The following is a 16,443-nucleotide window of genomic DNA, read 5'->3' as shown; positions in this document are numbered from 1 at the left end:
CATTTTGACCTTAATTTAACATGGTTATATTGAAATATTTTTGCTCTTTCATATTTTAAATTAATTGTGAACCCCTATTCTTTTGCGCTTGTATGTGTGTGTCTGTTTCTATTTAATTCTTTTATTTTCTATTGTATGATCAAACACAATACTTTAAATGCCGGGGCTTTTATTTTGAAGATGCCGGATGTTGTGTCGTAGTTAGCTGCCTCAGCTGCCTAGAGGAAGGAGCAGACCCGAGAGGCAGCAGGTCGGGAGTGAACCTCGTTGCCTCAGCCTCATGCTTCGTCTCGGGGACTTTTACTCCTCCAGTTGGCTGGTGAAGTCATTGTGATATTTATTTATATATATATATATATTATTTGTATAACTTTAGTTAGAAAAAAGTTTAGAGAAATGGGGGAAGAAGAGAAGGGAGCCCTGGTCATGGGGTTGTATTGCATGGAGTCGGACACAGCCGTGAAAGCCAAGCCTGACCCAAACATCCTCTATGATGACAGAGTGCTGCAGAGTTTATTAACTATCGAGGAGAGTTTTTTACCTCAGTGTTCGTATTTCCAGCGGGTCCAGAAGGACATTCAGCCTTATATGAGAAAAATGGTTGCAGACTGGATGCATGAGGTTTGTAGGAAAGTTCTGCCTGCTTAACTTCTGTCCCGTTTGTTTGCATGTTTTATATTTATGCTAAAAGTGGTTTTAACTGAGGGATAAGTTCAAAGAAAAGCTGTTCTGGTTGTTAACCTATTTTACAATTGAATGAGAGTGACTCACCAAAGGCGTGGGGGAGTCGGAAATTCCACCCAGGAGAAAAATCTGCCTCAATGTGCTTAGCCATTTATTTACATCAATTTAAAGCCAATCTGTATGTCTGATTTGCTTCAAAACGTGATCAGACGATATCTAACAAGTTTGTCTTAATTTACATAGTCGAAAATTTGGGATTTTTAATTTTTTACTAATTTTTACAGATTTTTGAAAAAGCGACTCAGCTTTGAAACCAGAAGCAGACAGAGGCGCTCTCTTTTTAGTGAATACAAATATCTACAAAGTATTAACATTTCATCACATGCTACTTTTGCAAAGTGTTTTATGAGGCAGTTTATATGCATCTAAAAAAGTTTCGAATAACTTTCATTAATGAATCAATCGCCAACGAGGAAGAGGATTAGAAAAAACGAGAAGGGAGTTGCAGAAGGACTTCCTACTTAGATCATTTGCTTAATTCTTTTGCTTTTCATTCAGTGAATTGGTGCAAAAAAATAAGCCAATAAAAGGCACTAAAAGGGAAAGAAACTATGTCCCTGCTCACAAAGCCACCTAGGCCTGCTTTTTTTCTCTAAAGAGCAAACACGTTTTGATGCATTTAACGCTCTAAAATTAAACAAGTTATTTAGTTTTGAAATGCAGAACTACATCGAAATTTGACCCATTTTCTATATTTTCTTTAGTGGTAAAAACGAATAATCATATTTTTATTTTTTTATAATTATTTTCTAACTTTAAAAACCTTGCATTCACCAGATTCACTGCGACACAACTTTCACTATCAGCCTGCACCTCATGACGTCACTGCGTACTCTTTCAAGATAAAAACCCACGATGCATATCGAAATATCTTAAAAGAAAACAAATAGACTTTATCCAAGCTCATCAATAACTTGTCATTATTTTTTGAAGTTCAAAAAATCTACATTCTGTTTGTTTGGTAACAAATTCTGGAAGTTAGCCTGTTTTTTTTTATGTGTAATTTAATGTATATTATTTTTTCAGAAGGCAGTATTTAGATTATTTCCTAGATAATGGAAAATAAACCTTAGCCATTCTTTTTCAAAGAAATTACGAATCTTCTGCAAAGTGCCTTGAATTATAAGTCATTAATATATTAGTCGTGAATATTTAAAGAGGCCAAGTCACGTGTCCCCATTTCTTTGAACATTCAAGTTGTAAACGTTTATTTACCAATAACTTAGTCTGCCCCTGGTGGTTGTCAGCGTAATTACACCCTAATTAAATAATTATTAAAATAAGCTTCACTTCTATAATTTAGACTAACCACATTTTGTTGCATAAGTCTAAATTTGGATATCTGAGGCTCCAGTAACTGACCAATCAGGAAATTGAACTCAACAATATTACCAAACTTTAGCATTAGGAAGACGTTGGAAATATGTTGGCGGGGAATCTGATGAAAGGCTTAATGTCATTAAAACGAAAGCTGCATCTCAGACAAGCTTAACCTGAAGTATTTAAAGGGAGGACCAGTTAATTCTATTAGCAAAACTGAAATGTTGTTTTGAGGAATGTGAATGATGGACTGTCAACCACATTAACAGCTCACTTTTATGTTAGTTCTTTGAAAAATAATTCCTTTTAATGAATATAAATGTAAACCATGACATGTGACTTCTTGGTAATTTTTCAGCTCATTTGCCATACCTGAACTATAAGCAACTTATAGAAAACTAGTTCAGCTGACCCAGTAGACCAGTAACAATGGAGACGTTTTCCCCTGGAAATTTTTAGGGAAACATTTTCTAAACATGTGAACCACTGTGTTAAACTTCTCTACGGTTTATTTTGTGCAATTAAAAAAAATAAAAAATCAACCAAGCTTTTAACGTCTTTTTCTAAGAATTTAAAAGCTTGTTAATGAACTTTCCTTTTAGATTAAACAAATGGATCTTTTTCTCTATTAAATGTCTGTTATGCAGGTTTGTGAGGAGGAAAACACCAACCAAGATGTCTTCCCTTTAGCCATTAATTATTTGGACAGATTTTTAGCAACCATGCCCACAAGAAAAAACTATTTGCAGCTTTTGGGTGCTGTGTGCATCTTCCTGGCTGCCAAGCTGAAGGACTGCAGGCCTCTATCAGCAGAGAAGCTCTGCGTTTACACAGACAACTCCATCACACCACGAGAGCTGCTGGTAAGAACCAAGGTTTCCTTCAGTCATTCATGCATTCATGTGAGCCTTTGAAAATGCTGCGTCACATTCTTTTTTTGGAGGATTTTATAATGCTAATAGCTGAATTAGTCTCACAGGAAGTATCCAATTTTCATCACAAGCGAAACTGTGCAACAACACAGCCACGTCTGTGCTTTGGGTTCACGTGGACTGCAGGGGTTTGTGATGCCATCTAGTGCTAACAATGCAGTACAAGATAGAGATATCATTATTTATCAGGGTTTCAGCTGTTTCCCGTTTAGTTTTAGCATGAGGAATGCTAAGAGGTGAGTATTTTCAATCTTTTGTGCATTATTAATCATCAGGAAATATAAATTGTTGGATGTTTAACATGTTACGGCCTTTAAAACAGGACAGATTAAAGCAAAGGTTGTCAGGACTGTTTTCAGTATTCAGGAAGTGAGCAGACGATCTTCACTTCTCATCTTACTATCAATGATCTTCCTTTTAACATAAGCTCGTAAGATTTGGGTTATGCACAGGAAACCCAAGCAAGTGTGACTGGTTACCGGCGTCCGAGATGATAAAGGCCTTTTTGGTAGAAAGCCGGTGGGGGACGGTCCCTAACTGGTGTTGGGGTTTCAATGCTCACTACGTTTGCATTGTAGGGGATTAGCTTTACCGTAGAGGAAATGAGAAGTTACAGTCATCTGTTTTTTTTGTTTTTTTTTATGTCACCATGTTTAAATGTTGAATAGTTTTGTCTGGATTTAGCTGTGCAGTTTGTTTTTAAATATATTTCAGATTTTACTAAATTAGATTAAAATGTTTTTCTTTTTGGATTTCTTGTGCTGCTAATTAGCCATCCTGGATTAGGATGTTCTGAAGATGTTTGTCTACTTTTAGCCTTTAGAACTACTAAAACCAATAGACGGGACCTTTTCTCTTTTTTTTCTTTTCTTTTTTAAACAGCATTTAAACATTACAAATCTTCATCAAGACAATCACACAGCTTCTCCTGTCTTATGATGGTGTATTGCACTCAGAGCTAATTTACCGGTAATGGGAAATTTAAATTTCCAGCATTGAAATGCATCAGTTTTAAGTTAACTCCTATATCACCGCACCTCTTTATAAAAAACAAATGATATATTGAATCTATAGCCAAAAGAAAACCATAAATACAATTTAAGTTTCATTATTATGAATTATAAACGTGTGAAACACTTTCTCTTGCATCTCTCACCGTGCTCTATGAGCACAGCAGCCATATTGGTTTTGAAATCAAAGATTTAAGAATGTGATGTGGGGAAAATTTAAAGGTATAATGTCCTTCATTACAAACACTGCAACCTATCTGTTTTGGTTTTTTTTTTTTTGATTTTTAAATATTAAATAGGATTTAGTAGCATTTATTTTCAACAAACAGATATTCTATATTGTGTTTTTTTTTTTTTTTTTGTTGGCATAGATTTAGGGGGAAAACATTTGTTAAACAAAGTGTACTTTTGAGTTAATAAAGCTGCTAATAGTGGATGAACAGGTCAGTCTGCAGCCGACCATGATTGCACATCCACAGGAAGGGGGAGGGGTACGGGACTCTGTTCCGTATAGCTGCAGAGGTCAGATGATGGATAACTGCTTGTAAAACTGTAAATCTTTAATACCTTAGTATAGCTTGATATGGGAACTTGGGTAATGAATGCTTGACAACTTGGGAACACAAATACAGATCACCATCATGGTTGTAGATTTACTAGGTTTGAACATTTATAGCCAGCAGTTCAAAGTGATACAAGTTGGGTTTCACTTTTTAGACTTAGCAGCTGCAGATGAATCCAGATATTTGCATAAAGAGCGTCACAGAGCGGCAACCAGCAGGTTGTTTTTTTTCAGACTCTGGTTAGAGGGCAACAGGGATCATGACACCAAGCAGCATCTCCTAAATCTGTGCAGGGATAACGGGTTCAGGGTGAAGGATTAACATCGAATGCCAGCTAATATTTTGGTTGTACAGATTGTTCAATAGTCAAAGTACAAGTGGTTTCAGGAGTAACGTCCTGGTTTAGCATCTTAGCAGGTGTGCTCACCTTGGAACACACAAAAAAAAGATTATCTACAACTCTCCAAAGTCATGAAAAGTAGAGAATGTTAGGAACCCAATGTGATCCAAAACATCCTCAGAAAGTCATTGATTTTTTTTAAAATGTTCTATTTTTAACCTTCTAAGGCATAATGATAGGTTGGAAGAAAAATTTAAATAGATTTAATTTAAAGACCAAAGAAGAGCAGACACCATGTAAAGGATGGACATGCTGCCATCTTGTTTGTAGTATAATCCAGCCCAGGAGAGCCACCACCCTATTACGTTTTAGATGCATCCCTCCTCCAACACTTCTTAACCAAATGAGTGGCTGGTTTCCGGAAAGACATACTGAGGAAATTCAGCCTTTGCATGAAGTTGTGTTTGAAAGGAGATTCTTCTAAAACTCTCCGAATGATAGCCCTCCAGGACTGGATTAACCTGACTCCGCCAGATGGATTTGGTCCGCATATCCATCTGGAAACCTTCCGTTGAAGTAATTTTGGGAAGGGGCGAAAATACTGGTTAGCTGATTGGCCTATGTTGGCGATAGACGGGCCAAATAAACCAATCAGATCAACGAAGCATATGACGTACTAACAGAGCGACGACAAAGAGGAGACAATTGATAGATCAGCCTCCAGAGCAGTGTTTTGCTCTTCTTTCAGTGAAGAAATACTCTGTAATTCCGATAAAACTTGCTCGATAGCCACGCTAACGCTAGTTTCATCGGCTGAAGCTGCCATGTTCTTTAGACCGAACTGTCGCTCTTCTCGTTGCGTCACACCTCAACCCGCCTCAAAGCCAACGCTGATTGGACGTTCGTTTGGTGAACGGCTCCAAATTTTCTTTAATGGAGAGTCTCCAGACTGATCTGCGAGTGAAACCTTGAAAGCTCGCGAGATCAGGATGGTCTCACAAGGCTAGGACTGGATAGCTCTAAGCTCAGACTTGCCATTACCTTAAACCTGGGATTATTTATGGACTGATATTAGCCAGCCAACTTTATCTTTATTACAATAGATGAGATGTTTCTGCCTCTCCAATTAAACTTTGAGACCACAGGTTTTTCCTAACTGATTAATTTTGATCACCTTTTTGTCTGTGCAAAGAAATAGAATTATATACATTTTCATCCTCTGTGTTAGATGTGGAGAGTCTTAGACTTTAGGAGAAACAGGCCTGAAATTGATAAAAATCTAATTTTAACCGATTTGAGAACTGTGCAGGTTATGGATCAATAAATGAAACAGTTTAATCTAAACGTTCAAATAAATTATTAGTGCTTTTTTGTTTTGTTTTTGCATTTGTGACACCATGGAAAAATAAGAAATGAAGGCAAAAAACAGATTTTTTTTTAAGGAAAGACGATTAGGTTGGTCTGTGTGATAAAGGGGTCAATAACGTACCCCACCTACACCAAAACATAAAAGTTTGTTAAAATTAACAAAGCGGTCATACTGAGTGTTTACCTTGTCATTTTCAAGCATGGAAGCAATTCTTGCATCAGGCGGGTTCAGCAGAGATGCACATCGTCGCCCTCTGCTGGCAGTGGTCATCCCAAGCGCCCTTATTCTACCACAAGCTCTGCTCATCTCTTATCCTTTTTGGATTGAAACATTTTATACATTTTTTTACCTCACCTGGAAGTCGCTTTGTGTCATCTTACCTATAATGACATGTTATGTTAAATATGAATCTGCTTGTTTACCAACAAAGAAATGGAATATACTATGCCATCAGAGTGCCATTCGTCTGAAAGCCTATGAATGCAAGCAGTTAGCAGCTGGTGTAGAAATTTCAAAAAGTCACAATCTGTCATTAAATTTAAGCTTTTGAATCTGTAGCCTAAAACAATGGCTCGATGTTTAAGGCAGCTTGAAACTGTGAATTGGTCCTAAAGCATGACTTTACCTGCATATAAAATCTGACTAGGTTGCCGTTTGGGCGATGCATGTAGATGAAGCTTGCTTTTTGTACCAAGCTCAATGCTTTTCCTTCATAATACGCAATTTCCGTTTGGTGTAAGATATCAGATCCACTCCAGTTAAAGAGTAAAGATATAAATCATTGATTGAAAGTCCATTCAAATCGATGTGTTTTTTATTTAAAGTCAATGGCAAAAATAGATCACATACAACGATTTAATACAAAGGTTGTCATTAATGTGAAGAAATGTGAAGATCCTCGTTAATAACTAGCCTTTTATTGACTTGATACCGAAGGTATAACAAGAGATGATTAGTAGATAACTAACTGCAGCTATGACTGCAATGATATGGAAACACAGGAAATTAAAAGGTGAAAATGCAAAGACCTGTTTTGCTTTCTACAAAGGCTGACTGTTGCTTGTGCAGTGTGAACTTGTAGCTGTTTGAGGCTTGTGACAGGAAGCTAGGAGGGTTGCCGTCTATTGGCAGGGCCTCTGAAGAGGGCAAAGCTTGTCACATGCTGGCGATATGAACACAAAGGATGCTGGGAATGAGAAAGGCATGTAGATAATAAGATACAGTGAGGAGATATAAACTGAAGAAAAGTTACTCTTCTTACGGAGTCGTTTCCTCTGGGAATAAAGAGCAGCTGTGATCTTTTTTATGGCAGATGAAGTCATGGCAGTACATGGGTGTTTTTTTTTTTGTCTAGAATCACAGTTTTTAACAAACAGACTTGTGTTTTTTCTTTAATGCTTTAGGATTGGGAACTGGTTGTCCTGGGGAAATTGAAGTGGAACATGGCCTCAGTCATCCCCAATGACTTTATAGAGCACATCATGCGCCGGCTGCCCCTTCCCAAAGACAAGCAGGCGATGGTCCGTAAACACACGCTGACATTCATCGCCCTCTGTGCCACAGGTAAAAAATCTGCTCCTTTGCCTTTTATTGCACATTTTTTGTTTTGCAGGTTCAGTTTGCTGCTTTTTCATTCCTCCTTCGACCAAATATTCCCACACATGTGAACATTCCCCCAGACTGAGTCATCTGTGACGACTTTCGTCTCTGCAGGCTGATTCATCTTCCTCGTCTCTCTAGAAAACCCCCTCAATCACTTCTTCACAGCCATTTAAAGCATTTAAAGCACTCTGCCATGTTTTTTTCCACGAATCTTTTATCTGATGTCTCTGGATTAGTAGCGCTAACTGTTAATTATTCTACTGTACTGTAATGTAGAGCTGCTCCTGCGCTGGTCGTCCTTTATTGTTTGTTGTCGGGGAAGCTTCAAGGTTTAGAGTCAGGCTGATCTTCCTTCCTCCTCCCATCCTGGCCTCATGTCCAAAATAAACTGAAAGCTAAGGGGGAGCTTGTCCCCTCAGGCCTTTCCTTTATGTTTTCAAGGGATTCCTTTGCCTATACTAGGAATCCCTCTAATATTTTCATATCCTGGACAGAAATGCTGCCACATGATTGTCCAGCAGACATAATATGTAGGAGTCTGTCACAGGACGGCTCTCCTGCTAATTTCAATGAAGGAAACAAAACAGGAAGGTGACTTCTGTGCAATTAAAATCCCACAGGCATCAGCGTGGTCGGATCAGGGCAGTCGGAGCAGACGCATGTCGCTGTAACAAGCTTCATTCCCAGCTTGATTCTCTGCACAGTTTTGTGACACTTCTTTTTGCATTTGGGTGTGTTTCGGCGGTTGCTTCTGCTATTCATAAGCAGCTGCTCATATCAAAGCATGAAGCAGCCGCAGCGAGGGTAAAAAAAAGGGGAAGCCTGCTGCGGTTTAGCTGTAATGTAAATGTTTGGAGTTTTATACAGAGTGGAGATGTTATTCTTATATCGGCGGAGCTCCTCCTATACGGACAGCTGGTCCCTTGAGGACAGGATGGTTGTAGAAGGGTTTAATTAAAGCTATCATCCCACCACGGCTGCAGAGGAACTTTGATTGTTTCCTTGCTTTGCTGCAGGTACTTTGCTTGTGTTAAACTTCCAATATTTTCTTTATATTTTCACTTTTCATGGACAGAAAAATGTTTTGACGCCAAACAAGAAGTAGAGAAGTACGGACCTGCTGACATAAAAGTCAGATTGTCTGTATGCAGCAATAAGATGTGGAAGGAACCGCTGTTACAGAGGCTTGCACAAGTATTCACACCCCTTCCGACCCGTTTAACTCATGTTGCAGGAGCTCTAATGTCCTTTTTTGGACAGATTTATTAAAAAGTATCCTTGAAGTGAAAGGAAAAGCATACATTGTTTTTGTTTTTTTTGTTTAAAAAACACTAATGTCCTCTAATAGGAGGAGTACTGAGCCAGGAGGGTCAGGATTGCATAAGAGAAACCTCAAATAGTTTTAGGTTTGAATAAGCTGAGGAGGGATTGCACTTCATCCATCCAGGTCCGCCTGTAGCTGAAGATTCTCAGACTCACATGTGGACTCGGGAGAGTTGTGCCTGTAGCTCATTGCGCAGCGAGTGGGAGAAATTTCCTGCTCTGCTTTTGCAATCAGAGCTGAGGTTTCTGAGGAGGGAAAACCCACACAGGTTTGTTGTAGCTACGTCTTTTCAGATCCAGACTGTGGGAAAAAAAAAAAATAAAATCTGGATTGCCTGGCAGCGTACGGACCGGAGACGGTTCAGCTATTTCCACCTGCCGTGCACAGACAGATGCTGTCACTCCTGCTCTTTGAACCGCCTCTTTCGTTGTCTTCGTTCGGCAGATGACCGCCTCGCCATGAACCCTCCCTCCATGATCGCCACCGGCAGCATGGCAGCTGCCATCTGCGGACTGCAGCTGGACCACAGTGACCAGAGGCTGAATCGAGACAACCTGACGAACCTGCTGGCTAAGATCACCAACACTGAAGTTGTGAGTGGTTGCACCGAAACGCTTCTCAGCCAGGATTGCAATATCGCACGCAAGCTGTGTAAAGCGCTCCTCTGTAAACAACGCTGACGACTTTGTTCGCAGCAGACTGAAGCTATTTGCTCTTCGTGGAGCGAAGGAGGGAGAGAGCCTTTTGGTTCTTGGTTGGGTAGCTAGGGGGGAATGTCTTCTTAAAACTCAGAGCCCACATTCTTGTGGCGGGACACATGCAGTTTCTGTGCATGCCTCCTGCTTTAGCTGTGGACCCCTCCTGGTGGAGGAAGAGGCTCTCAGTCCATGTTCTCCAAACTGTCATATCTGCATAAATAAAAACATCAGCTGCTTTTTAGCTCATTGGTGAAGGTGACATCTTCACTGCTTTCTCACACCGTTTGACTTTTCCTCCCTCCATCTTTGTCCATTTAAAGCCTGACTGCTGCAGAAATTAAGCAGACTTTTGTATTCATGCTTGAAAACGGGTCAAAAAGAAGCAAGAAGTTTGGAAAATGGAGTCTGTAATTAAGTCCTCCTCTCATCTGAGATTCAGAGACATTTTGGGCTCTCTACTGCTCTTACTAAATAAATTTAATAATGGGGCAGACCTGACCTTTAAGGAATGCAAGTAGAAGTTTAATTGAATATGTAGTCCCACATATATCACTCGGATTGTTTTCTTTTAACAATATTTAGCTCTAAACAATGTTAAAATCAACACAAACACAGCCTCCCAGTTTGTGGTTGGGTTACTATGGTTACGTGGGCCCCCCAACATGGCCGTCATAACAAGATCCCCTGACTGCAGCCCATCAGGTTCCAATTATTCCTACATTTTAAAGGAATGTCGGCCTTTTTTCTTTCTTTCTTTTTTTTTTTTTTTTTTTGCGAGCTTTGGCTCATTCTTTAAGGGTTCTGCATTCGGCTCAGGGAGGCAGACCTCCCACATCTTCAGCACAGACCTGCTGGGGGAGGGTGGAGGATGGAGAAAGGATCCTCTTTCCAAAAACATCCGGTCCCACTGTCCTGTGTTATGTTTTAGGCTGAAACTCAGAGGGGTCAGGGTGCAGTAGGTCAAAGCCATTTCCTCTTGGCCTCTATGTGAGATTGTCCGTGCTCTGAGCCCAAACATTTTTTGTTGGAGGAAGGGTATGCATAGGTTTAGGTCTGCTTATCTGTTGCCTGACGGACCCCAGAGCCCTTTCAGGACCCGCGACTTGCCTCCTGGGACCCTTGGCCCGCATGAACATGCATCCAGCCTGGGAGAGGATTCCTGTTCCCGCTTTGCTACTCTGTTGTTGGTGTTGGGAGCGCACTGGTACTCTTTGTTCTGCTCAAAATGCAGGCGGGACCACCTACATCAAGACATATAATTCCCCTCCGGTATGCCAAGCATGTGATTAAAAAAGTTTAACAGTCTGCATGACAAATGGAGCAAAAGGTGTGCAGAACGAGCGCCTCCAGTTCGTCTTTAATCATCTTCATGTTTCCTCAGATATCTACAAAACTAACTCTAGTACGTTTTTTCTTTTTTTTTTACTTAAATTCTTTTTTCCTTCATTTTTTTACTTGATAATCTCCCTTTTCTTTTTCTCTTTATGTTATTTTATCTTACAGACTGAAATTGGGTTTTGTGTAATCCTGGAGTGTAAGAGACAATTACTAATTGTTTATGAATAATCTAAAAGGTGTTGTGTGCATTTTATTTAATTTTAGATGCATTTAGAGGGGAGACTTTAAGGGTATTTCATTTCCAACCTTAGAAGCATGTCTGTGACATTTAGGTTTAGTGATGGACTTTGACTAGGCCGTTCAAACACATCATGATGCTCATTGTAGCTTTGGTCTTGTGTTTTTGCCTCAGTCTGTTTGTGTTTGTTCAGCTCGTCTCACATGATTGGCTTGTATTTAAAGCAGCATCCCGCAGCATTATGCTGCCACCACTAGGGGTGTAAATAAAAATCGTTTTGTATCGATCCAACAGCCGACGTTCCGATGCATCGATACGTCCGCAAGAGTATGGATTCATGTTTTTTTTGTTTTTTTTCTCCAGTGTATTTTTATCCATTTGCTCCTGGGCGTAATTCTCCTCCCGTGCTGCGGTGGCGCTAAACCTATTTTGCCCTCCTACCCCGTTTCCTGGTTATACTCTTACAGCAGTGTGTTGCAGTGAGCTTGACACAGACATTTTTGATTTTTGCTCAATATTGAAGCGTGGTCTGTGCTACACGCTGTGAGTCTAGATACGGCCGAGGCGGCGAGGAAGTGGGGGCGAGTTTAGTCCAACGACGGAGGGACATGAGGGCCAAAAAGAGCAGAGATCCAGGTGGAAAAAGGGTCCCAGCGTTCTCGTGCACCTCGCTCTTCTAGCGGGTCAAACTTCCTGGTTTGTTTTCCGCGATTTCGGTCATAAAAACAAAACAAGCCGGCCTCCTGTCTGCGGCACTGCTACAATTTGGGAGAGGAGCAGCGGAGCGTCTGTGGAGGGGGCGGGACGTCTGGAGCCCAGGTATTGCATTGCACTCATTGCACTGATTTTGTGCAGTATTTTTTGATGCAAAGCCTTTCAGAATCTATAACGCAGGGGTATTATTTTTTTTCAGTGAATGAGGTTTTAATAGGAATAGATGGAGTGCAACTTTTTCTACTTCTGTTATTTGCTGTTTCTAAAAACAAAAATGCATAACGATATTACAGCTTTCTTTGATTTATTTCAAATTTGAAACATTGTCTAGACTATAAGGTGTAAAAAAAAAAAAAAAAGAACCAATTATTTGAATCTTATCGTGGTGTATTCTTGAGTATCAAAAATAATCGAATCGTTGGGTCAGGAAATCGAAACTGGATCGAATCGCGATGATGGATGTGATTTACACCCCTAATAACCACTATGTAGCACAGCAGAGATCCTGTTGTTGTTTGAACACAGAAACTGGCTTAAAGCAACCGTTTTTTTCCGTTCATCTCCTCCATAAAGGCATCTAAAGTTCTCATGTCTTGTCGGCCGTTTCTTTCCCAGCCTTTTGGTTTAGATGAACAGACTTGATTTGGTAGGTTTGTGGTTCTGTTGAGCTCTTCCCGTGTTCAGCTGGATTAAAGAGACCTCTCTGTGATGTTTAAAGCTTTGAACGTTTTTTATAACCTAACCTGAATTCTTTATCCACAAACGGTATTCTTTGTTCCATGCCCATGATCCTGTTTGACCACTAATTTTCTCTAATGACCCTCTAAGGCTGTCACCGAACAAAATTACATGATCCTGCCCTCTACAGCTTTTTACTCTTGGATTTTATTCCTTTTTAGAGCCCAGGTCACATTTAATCTAAACAAATAAAAAATGAGCAATTTCATCATTTGAATGATGCTTGTTGCTGATTGGTTTCTCATGGATGTTATTGGTTTTAATGTGAAAAAATGTGGAAACACTTTGTGAGTCACCGCACCGCAAGTGTTTAATTAGCCCGGAGATTTAGGAACGTTTCTTGGAGGCATGCATGTGTAACCGCATTTGACCCTTTTGTTGCAGGACTGTTTGAGGGCGTGTCAGGAGCAAATCGAGCGTGTGCTGGCCTCCAGCCTGCAGCAGGGCCAGCAGTACGGGCCAGAGACCGGCATCAGCGGCGGCAACAAGTCAAGGGAGCAGCAGGATCAGTCCAGCACCCCCACGGACGTGCGTGATGTCAACTTATGAGCTCCCATCGCCGCCTGACTCGGCCAACGCGTGCCTGCTTACCAATGAACTGACAGGAGCATGAGGCTGGGAGGAGAGAGGGGGGCATGAGCTGCCAGTATCAATTTTAAAATACCCCCCTTCAGCGATGGCGTGACAATCTATGAACTTTTAGAAAATAAGAAATTAGTAGTTTTTCTCCTTTTTGTTTTTTTGCCCCATTCACACCTGGTTTGGGTCTATTTTCACCTATTTTTGTACATGTAACTTGTAACGAAACAAGCTATTTAAGAAAAGAAACAGACTTGATAGTGCCTTAGGTGTCAAAACGGCAACCTGAACATATTTTTCATACTTGAAAATTGCATAAATATATGAGATATATTGAATGATGTACATTTAGCCAGCATTTATAACTCTTTAACCAACTTTAGTTAGTAGTTATCAATTTAGTTTTACTGGCAATTTCCATTACTTGGAAATCCACATAGCAGTAATTAAAGCAGGGGAGCGGATTCGTAGCTAGCTGCTCCATCTATCATACTGTGCACCTGTAGCACTGCTTATTATTTATGCAGAGGAGTGCTGGTGAGTGAGTGGGCTGTGCCTGCTCACAGAGGAAGGATGTGAAAGGAAACAGGTCTGAGTTGTGGAGCTGCCGTTTCCAAAAGCTGTTGATTCCTTGGAGTGGCGTCTGAATTTACCATGGCCACCTGTGTTGTGTTGTCGGAGCGGTTATAAGTGTAAAATAGTTTGTTTGGAAGGGGTTTAGCGTTCATAGTTTTTTAAAACACAAGGATTTGCAAGTTGTCTAAGAGTGAACAGCTGTGTTTCTAGAAGTGGAGGGTAAAAGAAAGCCGGTGGAAAGTGGATTAAAAAGTGTGCTAAAAGTATGGGGTGCAAAAAAAAATGCAAAGTGAGGTTGAGAAGATTCTTTTAAGCTTTATATTTCTGCAGGATTTTTCTCTTGCAGGAAATCAGAGTGACAGGAGGAGAAATGGCTCATTTTTGTTTCTCCTGTTATCAATTACACCATTGGTCCTTCTGTAGAGAGGGCGACATGGAACGATATTGATGCACTTTTAAAACACACTCCTTAAGTTTCGGTAAGGGGATGGTTTGCGAGGAAAAGTTAGGAGTCATTTGTTTTTGTTCTATCTTTTCTTTTAAGTTATTTGTTTTTTTCCTGGGCTGGATTCCCATGGGGCGAAGCATGTTGTCTTGAATGCTTTGCCTCAGTTGGTGAATAGACTTATTAAAAATCACCCTCCTAATGTAAAAGTTTGTAAACCAAGGCAAGCCAATCAGATTTAAGTCTGCTTGTGTAATCCTAAACTTGAATTTATTTCATTTTCAGATCATTTAGCCCCATCCCATTAGATCCAATAGTTACATCTCTATTTTGTGTTGATTTCTTCTTTTAACTGCAGTTTAAAGGCAGCCCTTTTTTTTTTGTAAATAAATAAAAAAAATATCTCTAGATAAACAAAAATGCTTGAAAACCTTTTAAACTGTTTCCAATTAGCTCTAATTTCTTTTTCAAATGTGCAAAAAGAGCCAAATTGTTTTAAGGAGTGCTTTAAAGTCAAGCATGTTTGATGCTTTTAGATTCCCAAAGTAAAAAGAAATGATCTACAACATTCTTTGCTGCTATTAAGCTTTCTCTTTCTTTGTCTTACACAAAAAAAATGCCTTATCGTCATTCACTTGTGTGCTGCTATATTGTAATATGTTGTACATGTAACAAGTGTGCTTTTCTCTTTTGTCAACGTACCAGAGGGAAAAGGGAGCAGAGTTTTGATGCGGGACTGGAAATCCTTTTTTTTTTTTTGATCAGCATGTTTTATGCATTTATTGTTTTAATCGTTGTAATCTTTGTTCTATCTTCGTTCTATCTATATTCTTGCTGCTTCTTGTGTATCTCAGGATAATCGAATTGGACAGACACAGCGAGAGGCAATCTCACACTTACCTCATCACACGTCGTATCACTCACAATCACTTCACTCCTGATTCGTCTGACGGGTTTCGCTTTTTCTTTTTCTTTTTTTTTTCTTTTTGTTGTTCCTTATGTTAAGAAATTCACCTTACAGATCCCACCGATTTAAAAGTGCCTCCTGCCTACCTTCAAATGGCTAATTTTCAAGTCTGGTGCCAGCTCAAATAAATACAATAGTGTGTTTTATTCATGTTTTTGATAGGCATGCAAAAAAAAAAAAATTATTAGGGGAACAAGTTTGGATCAGTTCAATGAAATGCATTGTCATTTGTTTTTGAGGTACCCATTTACTCAATTTTAGAATTGTTTGTCGTGGTTCATACAAATCCTTTCCCATTTATCCCTGTGTGCAACCACTTGTGTACCTCAATTTGTTCTCAATAAATTGGCTAAAATCACTGGTATGGGTTGTCTTTCTAATTTAAGGCCACCAGGGGGTGCTAAAGCTGTCAGAAAGAATGCACTGAAAAAAGGTTCAAGATTAAAACATTACTTTATATCTTATAACACATAAAAAAAAAATAAACATTCAAGTAATATTTTAAATTTTTGCATATACTATGAATAACAGCTTCCCAACATTCAGATTATTAACCAGTTGGGGCTTGAGAACAATATAGATCACCGATTGCGGATAACAGACTTAACCAAATTTTGTATACACAGTGTATAATCATGTAAACAGTATAGGAGAAAAGGAAAATCAGTTTAAAAAATAATAATGGTGCAGAAGGGCAAATAATATGGAAAGGTTCAGTGCAAAATAGATATGCTGCAAAATGCAACAAAATTCCATTTTGTACAGTGTACAAAATGGAATTTTGTGTTTCTGGTAAATTAATATACATTTTTTTTTTATGCTTAAAGTCATTTTAAATTACAGTCTAACTGGCATTAATTCTTTATGACTGACTCTGCAATTAAGAAAGTTTAGAATCGAATTTTTATTTATTTATCCTTTATTTAACCAGGTAATACCTATTGAG

At 39.3% G+C, this 16,443-nt stretch overlaps 1 protein-coding gene across 1 annotated transcript; it reads left to right on the top strand.

Moving 5' to 3' along the window:
- Window positions 1-212: 212 nt before the first annotated feature.
- ccnd2b (cyclin D2, b) lies at window positions 213-15,856 on the top strand. The gene is made up of 5 exons (XM_038300202.1): window positions 213-621; window positions 2,712-2,927; window positions 7,682-7,841; window positions 9,649-9,797; window positions 13,315-15,856. Exons 1-5 carry the CDS (start codon window positions 397-399, stop codon window positions 13,477-13,479), a joined length of 915 nt encoding a protein of 304 aa, XP_038156130.1. The 5' UTR covers window positions 213-396; the 3' UTR covers window positions 13,480-15,856.
- The last annotated feature ends 587 nt before the right edge of the window (window positions 15,857-16,443 follow it).

Source organism: Cyprinodon tularosa, unplaced genomic scaffold, assembly GCF_016077235.1.
Source record: "Cyprinodon tularosa strain WSP-4 unplaced genomic scaffold, ASM1607723v1 ctg442, whole genome shotgun sequence".
Taxonomy (NCBI): Eukaryota; Metazoa; Chordata; class Actinopteri; order Cyprinodontiformes; family Cyprinodontidae; genus Cyprinodon; species Cyprinodon tularosa.
Note: the sequence above shows the minus strand (reverse complement) of the source record. Positions and strands in the feature narration are given on the sequence as shown.